General features: G+C 38.6%; 1 protein-coding gene across 1 annotated transcript; it reads left to right on the top strand.

Annotated features, from left to right (window-relative positions):
- The first annotated feature begins 275 nt into the window (after positions 1 to 275).
- On the top strand, positions 276 to 1,321 carry LOC123937063 (ribosome biogenesis protein NSA2 homolog). The gene is given in 2 exon segments (XM_045997571.1): positions 276 to 958; positions 961 to 1,321. Coding segments are annotated over 2 exon segments (783 nt in total). The 5' UTR covers positions 276 to 361; the 3' UTR covers positions 1,147 to 1,321.
- Positions 1,322 to 13,722: the final 12,401 nt, after the last annotated feature.

Consider the following 13,722-nt stretch of genomic DNA (forward strand, 5'->3'; position numbering starts at 1 on the left):
AAAAACAAAAGTAATTTCATGTTTGTACTGCACTAATTTTAGACCATTTGATAAATAATTTAAAGGACGTAGGCATCATGTAGCAGAGGGAGGGCTTACGGGAGATTGTGGAATATGACAGGTTGGAATATAGGCTTATTTACATAATTTTAATGGGAACTTGAATTTAAATTCACACTGTAAATTTTATGGCAGTATGTTTTTTTGAATTGACTTTCTGGATTTAAAAAATTGAATTCAGGTGGTTTTATGACTCTTTTCCGTTGAAGCTGGCGTGGAGTTAGCTCGTGGGTCTGGGAGATCCGAAAACTGACATCTTTGCGCCCTGACAGCTGCTCCCCACAGCTCTGCAGGCATCACCATGCCACAAAATGAATATATTGAGTTACACCGGAAGCGCTATGGCTATCGTTTGGATTACCATGAGAAAAAGAGAAGGAAAGAAGGTCGAGAGGCTCATGAATGTTCAAAGAAGGCAAAAAAGATGATTGGTCTGAAAGCTAAGCTCTACCATAAACAGCGCCATGCTGAGAAAATACAGATGAAAAAGACTATCAAGATGCATGAAAAGAGGAACACCAAACAAAAGAATGATGAAAAGAGTCCACAAGGAGCAGTACCTGCGTATCTACTGGACAGGGAGGGACAGTCTCGAGCTAAAGTACTTTCTAATATGATTAAACAAAAACGAAAAGAGAAAGCGGGAAAATGGGAAGTTCCTTTACCCAAAGTTCGTGCCCAGGGAGAAACAGAAGTATTAAAAGTTATTCGAACAGGAAAGAGAAAGAAGAAAGCATGGAAGAGAATGGTCACTAAAGTCTGCTTTGTTGCAGATGGCTTTACTCGAAAACCACCGAAATATGAAAGATTCATTAGGCCAATGGGCTTACGTTTCAAAAAGGCCCATGTAACACATCCTGAATTGAAAGCCACATTTTGCCTGCCAATACTTGGTGTAAAAAAAAAAATCTTTCATCCCCACTATATACAACTTTGGGTGTTTTTACCAAAGGTGCTGTAATTGAGGTGAACATGAGCGAGTTGGGCCTTGTGACACAAGGAGGCAAAGTTATTTGGGGAAAATATGCCCAGGTTACCAACAATCCTGAAAATGATGGATGCATAAATGCAGTCCTGCTGGTTTGACAGCAGTTTCAGACAAGTATTCCTTATAATTACTGAAGACTACACACCAATCAGGAAGACAACCATTCCTGTGGCGGTTCTGAATACTACCAAACAGCCTTACGTATCTGCAGTCATCAAGAGAAACATTTATTCTATTGTGAAAAACATTAAAATAGACATTTATTAAAAAAAATTGAATTCAAAGAAGTTATATGAGGTTAAGTCCTTATGATAGGATTCTCCCCATTGTTCACTAAGTTCCACCATTTTCGACTTTTCCAGTTTTTTCATGTGGCAAGTTCTTCGTTGTCCTAGGGACTTTGCATGTGCTCTGCTTAGAACAGTCACACACCACCCTCCGCCCCCAAATCGTCACCTAACTAACCCCCTGTGGAATACCACAGGTCTGAAATTACATATTCTGTTTTAGGGAGGTCTTTTCTGATCCCTTGGCATCAGTTGGGTGCCTCCTTGTTGTAATGACATATGCTTTCCTTTTTTTCTTTCTTCTTCTTTTTTTTCTCATAATTTGCAATTATGTATATATATATGTGTGTGTGTGTATATATATATATATATATATATATATATGTATATATATATAGTTTATTTGCTCATATGTGATTCTTCCACTTACCGGTAAGCCTTATGAGGGTGACGTAGTAACTTTTCTTTGTCACTATATAAGCAACACCTAGCACAATGCCCGAGGTAGAGGGTATTCAATGGGTCTGTTTTTGAATCAATGAAGAGATCAAGGTGTTTGCTTGATTATGCTAAAACTTTCATAGTACTTCTGTGACTAGGCTACTAATAGTGAGTGAGAGAATGAATAATTTAGAAAACAGATATCCAAGCAACTTCAATTTAGGTGGTATGTAGCACAAATTAAAGGATAGAAGCACAGGCTTGAGGCAAAGGATTTTTTAAAATTCTCCAACTAGTCCCAGTGAATATGAGCTAGATACAAATTGTGGAACAGACTTCATTTCTTATGCTATTTGATTCTTCATCTCTGAGAGACCTTGAAGAATGTGTATGAAATGACTTATTCTTTTTAAGAAAGAGCAATGATATTGTGCAGATAGGGATTTTTCTATTTTGTTGAAACAAATTTCTTATGGTGGAAAACCTGTAGAACTAAAATTACAGGAGATAACTCTATTCTTCACAGTGATTTGAACCAAGTTTTGACTAAGTGTGCTTTATAAATAATAGTATAGTAATTCACTGTGAAATAAGAAGTGGTCTGTGAAAGGAAATAAAGGCCAAATTTTGACATTAAGGGGTTCCTTATTATTTCAGTACAGAGCATGTCTCCACCATTATTGTTAAATTCTATCATGGAAAAAGTATTCAGCATCAACAGAATAATATGTGTCCTTGCTATTTAAGATCGCACCTCATAAAGTGCCACAGAGCTTACAGAAGGCAGTTATTTTATACATTTTTGGGAAGTGGGGATTAGGTAAAGAAGAGAGTTAGAATAACCCTATATAGTTATATAAGGTTGCAGGGAGGAAGACTGATTGATTTCTTCTTTTTTATTTATTATTTATTTTATTATTTTTTGTAATTTTATTTTATTTTCAGTGTCCCAAGATTCATTGTTTATGCATCACACCCAGTGCTCCATGCAATATGTGCCCTCCATAATACCCACCACAAGGCTCACCCAACCCCCCCAGCCCTCTCCCCTCCAAAATCCTCAGTTTCTCAGAGTCCACAGTCTCTCATGGTTTGTCTCCCCCCTCCGATTTCTCCCAACTCACTTCTTTCCATCTCCCAATGTCCTCCCTGTTATTCCTTATGTGCTGCAAGTAAGTGAAACCATATGATAATTGACTCTTTCTGCTTGACTTATTTCACTCAGCATAATCTCCTCCAGTCCTGTCCATGTTGTTACAAAAGTTGGGTATTCATCCTTTCTGATGGAGGCATAATATTCCATTGTATATACGGACCATATATATCTTCTTTATCTGTTGAAGGGCATCTTGGCTCTTTCCACAGTTTGGCGACTGTGGCCCTTGCTGCTATGAACATTGGGGTACAGATGGACCTTCTTTTCACTATATCTGCATTTTTGGGGTAAATACCCAGTAGTGCAATTGCAGGGTCATCTCTATTTTTAATTTCTTAAGGAATGTCTACACTGTTTTCCAAAGTGGCTACACCAACTTGCATTCCCATCAACAGTGTAAGAGGGTTCCCCTTTTTCCACATCCTCTCCAACACTTGTTGCCTACTGTCTTGTTGATTTTGGCCATTCTAACTGGTGTAAGGTGGTGGAAAATTGATTTATTTCTGCCCACAAGTTGAGCCAATTCCTAGAGGACAAATTGCTAGCCAGATTCCAGAGGAAATGGCTGCTGACCTTTATGTCTTGTTCATTGCTGTTGAACCTCTGCGATTCAAAAACAAAAGTATAACTCCCAGGTTGTTTTTGGTTGAGGCACTAGGGGATGCTTTTCTGCCCCAGCTCTTTCTATGTGGTACACGGGACCTCAGCCATCCTTAACAAACATATCTTGAAGTGTTATTTCCTGGAATAACAAATAACTTTGAACTTATTCTGTGCCAGGTGCTATGAACTAAGAGCTTTATATGAATGATCTCACTGAATCCTTATTAGATATTTCTGATGTATTATTATCATCGTCTCCATTTGATGGATAACAAATAACTAGTAAGCAGCAGAGACCAGGTCTGAAGCCAGGCAATTTGATTGTAAACTGTATTTTGCTACTCTTAATGGCTGGTGATCAGGGAATTTGCTCTCCACGATGGCTATAGTGCAAGCTTAATGGACAGAATGGAAGAGAAGTGCCAAATGCTGTGTGACATGCATTAGATTGATAGAAGTGACAGTGGAGATGCCATAGGTCAGGATTGTTTGGAGATGCATGAACAATCCATATTGTTTCTTCTCCGTGTTACGGTACTTGCTAGGAATCCTACACCCACCCAGTTTCCCCACATCTCATGATCAGACTTGGGGGTTGGAACCGGAGGGCTGCCTCTAAAGTCATTTTGTGGTGTTGTTCCCCTGGCCTCTGAAAGAGCAGGCGCTGGTGGACAGACAATGGTCCCTCCTTTTCTACCTCTCATGGGGTAATATGGCAGGGAGAGCAGGTAACAATCTCTCAAAAAAATAGTGGATACTCTGGGCTACTTTCACCACCATCTCTTTGGGACCTTGTGCAAGACTAAAATCCCCTGAGAATCACTGCTCAATAAAAGGCTATACTCCTTCAAGTTTTTGTTTTTTTTTTTTCTCCTGAATCATGTATATAGCAGGTTCTGGGAAGTCCTCCCCTATACAGGTACTTCTGTGTCAAAGGTTTTTAAGTTAAGTATAAATAATTATTTGTTTTGGAATTTGTATAAATTCCAACTTGACATTAGCTTGTTATTTTTAAAGCAGGAAATCCAGAAATCCACTATTTCCACTTTTAAGAGATTTTTTCTTCTTTGGATAGGTCTAACTTCTTGAAAAAGGTTATGGAGAGAGTTAGTTATATAGATGAATACTTTTTTTCTCCATAATCTCTATGAAGTGTGAACATTAAAAGCAAATTAGAGTTAAAAAAAAAAAAGCAAATCATGCCATTCCAATTTGAATGAAGAGTTTTTTTGTTTGCCAATACAGAAAGTTTTTGATGAGTTATTATTTTAACAGGTAAAATATGAAGGACAAATTGAAAACGAAAATAGTCTCCACCAAATTGTACTTGAAGTCTAACAAAAATTTGTGAGAGATTGGCTCAGTTAAAGGAAATTCCACAGCAAGGATGGTGGTCAAAGGCGTCAGTCCAGTAGGAGAGTCGCCCTGTACTCCTGACTGTGATCCCTGCTCCTGGACACCCCACACTGCTTCACTGTGCTGTGTTGTCTCTCAGAATGTCTTAGAATGGCTCTCCTTGCTTCCCCAGGAATCCAGTTACAGGCTCTTCTTTCCAGGTCTCTGACTCTTAAGATTTTGAATTATGTTTAAAGTTGCTATTATTGTGCAAGGTAGAACCTTACTGAAAACTGTAGACTCTTGAATACTGCAGTCATAAACTTCCTTTCTCAGAATTAGATCCTGAGAAAAAGAACAGTACCTCTCTTCTGCTTTTCCATCCTTCCCCTCTTGACAAAAGAGAAACCTAGATCTCTCAAAATAATATTTTCTCATAAATTGGTTCTACTTCCTGTTGCAACTGCACATGACCCATGTCTTGTGTGCACACTGAGCCGTGCTTCCCTCAGCAATGAATTCCTGAGAGTTTTAGATTCATTGCAATTGAAACTTACGCATCAACTAATGAATCAGCTAAGAAATTTCGTTTTTCTTATTTTTCCCTGATGGGAAGTAATTTAAAACATTTCTTGAAATATTTGAATATAATTTTAAGATAACTTATAAAGCTTTAAAGGAATTTTATGTTTGCAGTGGTCAGCGTGGGCTACTTTGTTTTCTCACCTTTGTTCTCTCCCACTGGTTTTACTCTCCAAGTTTCGTTTCTTAGGATAACTTAAAGTAGGCAGGGTAGACTTATCCATTAGGCATAACAGACACAGTGTATAGGACATCCGACACTTTTAGTGGCCTACAAAAATATTTTGTTTTAAATTTGGAGGAAAATTTGAATATAATAATGGTACTTAATAATTAATCCAGTTTGGGCGTGCCTGTTGGCTCAGTTGGTGGAGCATGCTACTTTTGATCACAGGGGCATGAGTTCAAGCCCCATGTTGGGTGTGGAGCCTACTTGGAAAAAAATTATTAATCCAGTTTGGAACATATTTGTCTTTATTTTACATATAATATGAATATAATGGAGGAAGGGCCCATAAAAGTAAAAGTGCCTAAAGCCCACAAATGATGACACACACTGAAAGTAGCTAGCTGCTTTATAGCAAATACACATTAAAAAATTTTTTTTATTAACATATAATGTATTATTAGCCCCAGGGGTACAGGTCTATGAATCACCAGGTTTACACTTCGCAGCACCCACCACAGCACATACCTTCCCCAAAGTCCATAACCCCACCACCCTCTCCCTACCCACCTCTGCCATGCCACAACCCTCAGTTTGTTTTGTGAGATTAAGAGTCTCTTTTGGTTTGTCTCCCTCCCGATCCCATCTTGTTTCATTTATTCCTTTGCAAATACACATTTCTTTTCTTTTTTTTTTTTTAAAGATTTTATTTATTTATTTGACAGATAGAGATCACGAGTAGGCAGAGAGGCAGGCAGAGAGAGAGGAGGAAAACAGGCTTCCCGCCGAGCAGAGAGCCCGATGCGGGGCTCCATCCCAGGACCCCGGGATCATGACCTGAGCCAAAGGCAGAGTCTTTAACCCACTGAGCCACCCACGTGCCCCTGCAAATACACATTTCTTAAGTGACATTTATTCCTTTGCAAATACAGATTTCTTAAGTGACAACTATTTTCAACATTCTTCAGAGTTTTTATGTTTGTGGCTTTCATTATCTGTTTCATTTCTGGCTAGGTTATGCAATTTTTTGGTCATAAGTTAAAACTAGAGTAGTGTAAAAATCGGAGTAATATAAGTCTTGAACAAGAAAGAAGTCTTCGGATATCGATCTGGTTTTTCCTTATTTGGTTTTAGTCTTTCTTTAACACAAGTTTTTCTTTTTTAAAACAAGGTATTGAATTTACAGTCATTGGTGTTACTGTTATTCTTTACCAAAACCCTGGCACCATCTACTGGTAGTTTTAAGAACAGTTCTAGGTAATTGAAGGGAAACTGAGTTGAATCCCAAGCCTATGTAACTTAAAAACTATCAGCGACAGCACACTACCTTTTCTCCTCTGATGATTCAGTGCCTCTTTTCTCTATTCTGTTGATTAAAAGTCAGGTTCCTATTGAATCAAAATCTCCACAAACTGCAATCCAGATTTTTTTTTCTTAGCTTTGTCTTTTCAACTTCTGATATGAACCATATATTTTTTCATCATCAGCTAAGGATGCTGTTAAACCATCTCTGCGGACAGTACCTTGTACAGTTCAGGAAGTTCACCTCTGCTTCCTCTCTCATAGGACACTTATCTGTCTCACATTGTCCTTATTCTAGAAACTGCCTTCTGTGTCCACATCTTCTGTTTTGTTTTTTAGTCCAACTCATTTATCTTTCATCTTTATAATATATCCTTTACTCAATAGAAATTTTCTGACTGCCTTATTTCTGGCTTTGGAACTTCTACTTGACTATATTTTGCTTTGCTGGCTGGATGTTTCCTGATATCAATTCTCAAATGCTATACTCTCTTAAGGACCTAGAGTCTCAGTTTGGACAAGCCTTTGGTTTAACAGTAGTTCCCATACTGTCTGCTAATCAGAGTGCCTGGGAGCCTTTCTTGTAAGTCCACATATCCTGATCTCTCCTCAAGGGATTTGATCCAGCGGGTTTGCTGGAGGCCCTAGGAATCTATATATATATTTTATTATTTTTTTTATTTGTTTATTTTCAGCGTAACAGTGTTCATTGTTTTTGCACCACACCCAGTGCTCCATGCAGTACGTGCCCTCCCTATTACCCACCACCTGGTTCCTCAACGTCCCCCGCCCCCCGCCCCTTCAAAACCCTCTGGTTGTTTTTCAGAGTCCATAGTCTCTCATGGTTCATCTTCCCTTCCAGTTTCCCTCAACTCCCTCTCCTCTCCATCTCCCCATGTCCTCCGTGTTCTTTGTTATGCTCCACAAATAAGTGAGACCATATGATACTTGACTCTCTCTGCTTGACTTACTTTGCTCAGCATAATCTCTTCCAGTCCCGTCCATGTTGCTACAAAAGTTGGGTATTCATCCTTTCTGATGGAGGCGTAATACTCCATTGTGTATATGGACCACATCTTCCTTATCCATTTGTCTGTTGAAGGGCATCTTGGTTCTTTCCACAGTTTGGCGACCGTGGCCATTGCTGCTATAAACATTGGGGTACTGATGGCCCTCCTTGAGTACAGGTCCTTTACCTCTTTGGTTAGATTTATGGGAATCTATATTTTGATAAAAACATTAGGAGATTCCAGGTGCAGGTGTTGTGTTTGGGAACCACAAACCTGCAGGGTACACTGCTCCTCGGAGGACATCAGGCTCTGTATACGGAACCCCAAGCTACATCTATAGTCTTATATTTTGCCATATCTACCTGTCATTCTTCTGCATATATTTTCCTTCTTCATCTTTGTTTCTCTCCTTGTCCCTTTCCAGCTGTAAAATTTCTTCTCATCTTTTAAATCTCTAATCAAACATCACCTACTTTCGGAGAGTATTTCTCTTACCCACTTCCTGCCTTCCCTTTTCATTGAGTAAAATTTTATCTGTGCCACTATATTTTAAGTAGATAGTAAGTAAATAGTCAGATTCATACCCTAATCCAGATATTCATGACATAAGAAACATAGATAGTACATGATTTTCAAAACATGGCCCATGGATCTCTTATCTCAGAGTCATCAAGGGTGTGTGATCACTGAAAGATTCCCACACCAAGTCTGTTGAATCCTAATCTCCGGGGGGTACAGTCTGAAGTCAGTAAAACAAATACTGTAGATAAGTCTCTTCTGTCCTTTAAAAATGAGAACCATTGCTTTATCAGTTGCAGAAATTCCAGACATTACCTGAAATGGCAATTTCTTCATGAACTGTGTTAATCCCCAAGATATTTGCCAGAAGGTGAGAGCACTCATAGCTCTAGCAAGATCAAGGGTTTGGCTTCAGTTATTGGTGGTGTAGTTAATGGTAGTGGTACCAGACCTTACTTTTATCATTTTAAAAAAGATTTATGTATTTATTTGAGAGAGAAAGATGGGGGAGGGGCAGAGGGAGAGAGAGAAACTTAAGCAGATTCCATGCTGCGTGTGGAGCCTGACACAGGGCTTGATCCCAGCACTCTGAGAACATGACCTGAGTTGAGATCAAGAGTCAGGCCCTTAAATAACTGAGCCACCCAGGTGCCCCCAAAGCTTACTTTTTTAAAAATTGATTTTCTTTTAATCAGGTTTCTCAATTAGAAAAAAAAAATCTAGGTAAAAGAAAATAACCTTGAGAATGGCAACTTATTTATTTATTAAACTCTAGGTCTCTTCCAAAAACCTTAAAACTCCCTGGGTTTATGGTGTCTGAATCCTAAGTTTAAGAAAATGATCTAGGTAATAGTTATTACTGTCTTCATTTTCCCTTGTGCTTTTTTTGACAACAAGGCCTGCTTCTTATCCCCCCTCAGTCTTTTTAATGTGAAGTTTCCATGTATCTTGTAAAAGAATATTCTCATTTTTAATAACAAAATTAAAGAAACACATCAATAATAATACAATAATAGTAGGGGACTTTAACACTCCCCTCACTGAAATGGACAGATCATCCAAGCAAAAGATCAACAAGGAAATAAAGGCCTTAAATGACACACTGGACCAGATGGACATCACAGATATATTCAGAACATTTCATCCCAAAGCAACAGAATACACATTCTTCTCTAGTGCACATGGAACCTTCTCCAGAATAGATCACATCCTGGGTCACAAATCAGGTCTCAACCGGTATCAAAAGATTAGGATCATTCCCTGAATATTTTCAAACCACAATGCTCTGAAGCTAGAACTCAATCACAAGAGGAAAGCTGGAAAGAACCCAAATACATGGAGACTAAACAGCATCCTTCTAAAGAATGAATGGGTCAACCAGGAAATTAAAGAAGAACTGAAAAAATTCATGGAAACAAATGATAATGAAAACACAACAGTTCAAAATCTGTGGGACACAGAAAAGGCAGTCCTGAGAGGAAAATATATAGCGGTACAAGCCTTTCTCAAGAAACAAGAAAGGTCTCAAGTACACAACCTAACCCTACACGTAAAGGAGCTGGAGAAAGAACAAGAAAGAAACCCTAAACCCAGCAGGAGAAGAGAAATCATAAAGATCAGAGCAAAAATCAATGAAATAGAAACCAAAAAAACAATAGAAAAAATCAATGAAACTAGGAGCTGGTTCTTTGAAAGAATCAATAAGATTGATAAACCCCTGGCCAGACTCATCAAAAAGAAAAGAGAAAGGACCCAAATAAATAAAATCATGAATGAAAGAGGAGAGATCACAACTAACACCAAAGAAATACAGACAATTATAAGAACATACTATGAGCAACTCTACGCCAACAAATTTGACAATCTGGAAGAAATGGATGCATTCCTAGAGATCTGGAAGAAATGGATGCATTCCTAGAGACATATAAACTACCACAACTGAACCAGGAAGAAATAGAAAACCTGAACAGGCCCATAACCAGTAAGGAGATTGAAACAGTCATCAAAAATCTCCAAACAAACAAAAGCCCAGGGCCAGACGGCTTCCCAGGGGAATTCTACCAAACATTTAAAGAAGAACTCATTCCTATTCTCCTGAAACTGTTCCAAAAAATAGAAATGGAAGGAAAACTTCCAAACTCATTCTATGAGGCCAGCATCACCTTGATCCCAAAACCAGACAAGGATCCCACCAAAAAAGAGAACTACAGACCAATATCCTTGATGAACACAGATGCAAAAATTCTCGCCAAAATACTAGCCAATAGGATTCAACAGTACATTAAAAGGATTATTCACCACGATCAAGTGGGATTTATTCCAGGGCTGCAGGGTTGGTTCAACATCCGCAAATCAATCAATGTGATAGAACACATTAATAAAAGAAAGAACAAGAACCATATGATACTCTCAATAGATGCTGAAAAAGCATTTGACAAAGTACAGCATCCCTTCCTGATCAAAACTCTTCAAAGTGTAGGGATAGAGGGCACATACCTCAATATTATCAAAGCCATCTATGGAAAACCCACCGCAAATATCATTCTCAATGGAGAAAACCTGAAAGCTTTTCCGCTAAGGTCAGGAACACGGCAGGGATGTCCATTATCACCACTGCTATTCAACATAGTACTAGAAGTCCTAGCCTCAGCAATCAGACAACAAAAAGAAATTAAAGGCATCCAAATTGGCAAAGAAGAAGTCAAACTATCACTCTTCGCAGATGATATGATACTATATGTGGAAAACCCAAAAGACTCCACTCCAAAACTGCTAGAACTTGTATAGGAATTCAGTAAAGTGTCAGGATATAAAATCAATGCACAGAAATCAGTTGCATTTCTGTACACCAACAACAAGACAGAAGAAAGAGAAATTAAGGAGTCCATCCCATTTACAATTGCACCCAAAACTATAAGATACCTAGGAATAAACCTAACCAAAGAGGCTAAGAATCTATATACAGAAAATTATAAAGTACTCATGAAAGAAATGGAGGAAGACACAAAGAAATGGAAAAATGTTCCATGCTCCTGGATTGGAAGAATAAATATTGTGAAAATGTCCATGCTACCTAAAGCAATCTACACATTTAATGCAATCCCTATCAAAATACCATCCATTTTTTTCAAAGAAATGGAACAAAGAATCCTAAAATTTATATGGAACCAGAAAAGACCTCGAATAGCCAAAGGAATATTGAAAAAGAAAGCCAAAGTTGGTGGCATCACAATTCCGGACTTCAAACTCTATTACAAAGCTGTCATCATCAAGACAACATGGTACTGGCACAAAAACAGACACATAGATCAGTGGAACAGAATAGAGAGCCCAGAAATCGACCCTCAACTCTATGGTCAACTAATCTTCGACAAAGCAGGAAAGAATGTCCAATGGAAAAAAGACAACCTCTTCAATAAATGGTGCTGGCAAAATTGGACAGCCACATGCAGAAAAATGAAATTGGATCACTTCCTTACACCACACACGAAAATAGACTCAAAATGGATGAAGGACCTCAATGTGAGAAAGGAATCCATCAAAATCCTTGAGAAGAACGCAGGCAGCAACCTCTTCGACCTCAGCCGCAGCAACATCTTCCTAGGAACATCGGCAAAGGCAAGGGAAGCAAGGGCAAAAATGAACTGTTGGGATTTCATCAAGATCAAAAGCTTTTGCACAGCAAAGGAAACAGTTAACAAAACCAAAATACAACTGACAGAATGGGAGCAGATATTTGCAAACGACATATCAGATAAAGGGCTAGTATCCAAAATCTATAAGGAACTTAGCAAACTCAACACCCAAAGAACAAACAATCCAATCAAGAAATGGGCAGAGGACATGAACAGACATTTCTACAAAGAAGACATCCAGATGGCCAACAGAGACATGAAAAAGTGCTCCACATCACTGGCATCAGGGAAATACAAATCAAAACCACAATGAGATATCACCTCACACCAGTCAGAATGGCTAAAATTAACAAGTCAGGAAATGACAGATGCTGGCGAGGATGCGGAGAAAGGGGAACCTTCCTCCACTGTTGGTGGGAATGCAAGCTGGTGCAACCACTCTGGAAAACAACATGGAGGTTCCTCAAAATGTTGAAAATAGAACTACCCTATGACCCAGCAATTGCACTACTGGGTATTTACCCTAAAGATACAGACGTCGTGATCCGAAGGGGCACGTGTACCCGAATGTTTATAGCAGCAATGTCTACAATAGCCAAACTATGGAAAGAACCTAGATGTCCATCAACAGATGAATGGATAAAGAAGATGTGGTATATATATACACAATGGAATACTATGCAGCCATCAAAATAAATGAAATCTTGCCATTTGCGACGACGTGGATGGAACTAGAGCGTATCATGCTTAGTGAAATAAGTCAATCGGAGAAAGACAACTATCATATGATCTCCCTGATATGAGGACATGGAGAAGCAACATGGGGGGCTAGGGGGATAGGAGAAGAATAAATGAAACAAGATGGGATTGGGAGGGAGACAAACCATAAGTGACTCTTAATCTCACAAAACAAACTGGGGGTTGCTGGGGGGAGGTGGGATTGGGAGAGGGGGAGGGGGCTATGGACATTGGGGAGGGGAGGCGAACCATAAGAGACTATGGACTCTGAGAAACAACCTGAGGGTTTTGAAGGGTCAGGGGCGGGAGGTTGGGGGAACAGGTGGTGGGTAATGGGGAGGGCACGTTTTGCATGGAGCACTGGGTGTTGTGCAAAAACAATGAATACTGTTATGCTAAAAAAATAAATAAAATGGCAAAATTTTACCACTAAAAAAAAAAAAAGAATATTCTCATTTTTTATCTTGGTGAACTTTAGTAGATAAATAGGATTAAATATCTCCTTGTGGTTATTCTGTGAACAATACTGGGATCACTGTATATTCTCTCTCCTGGACCAGTGTCCTACTGAACTCATTTTCCTATTTACTTTTATAACAATGCAAACCATAAAACCTTATCAAATAAACATAGACTCATATTTGAAGAAGACAAAAAATAATAAAACCAGCAAAACTGGATTTGAAAATTCAATTAAAGCTTATACTATTTTTTAAATACCTACTATGTGCCAAGAGAATCACAAAGAACCAGCCATAGACCCTGTGTTTGAGAACTTGCAAACGACATGGTGAAAAACATATTAACATATAACCATTATACAAGTGGAGATGAAAAAATTCTTCATAATACCTACTTTTAAGCCAACTACTATAGGATTAGAGCAAATACTGGTAGTTA

Source organism: Meles meles, chromosome 2 (genome assembly GCF_922984935.1).
Source record: "Meles meles chromosome 2, mMelMel3.1 paternal haplotype, whole genome shotgun sequence".
In the NCBI taxonomy this organism is placed as follows: Eukaryota; Metazoa; Chordata; class Mammalia; order Carnivora; family Mustelidae; genus Meles; species Meles meles.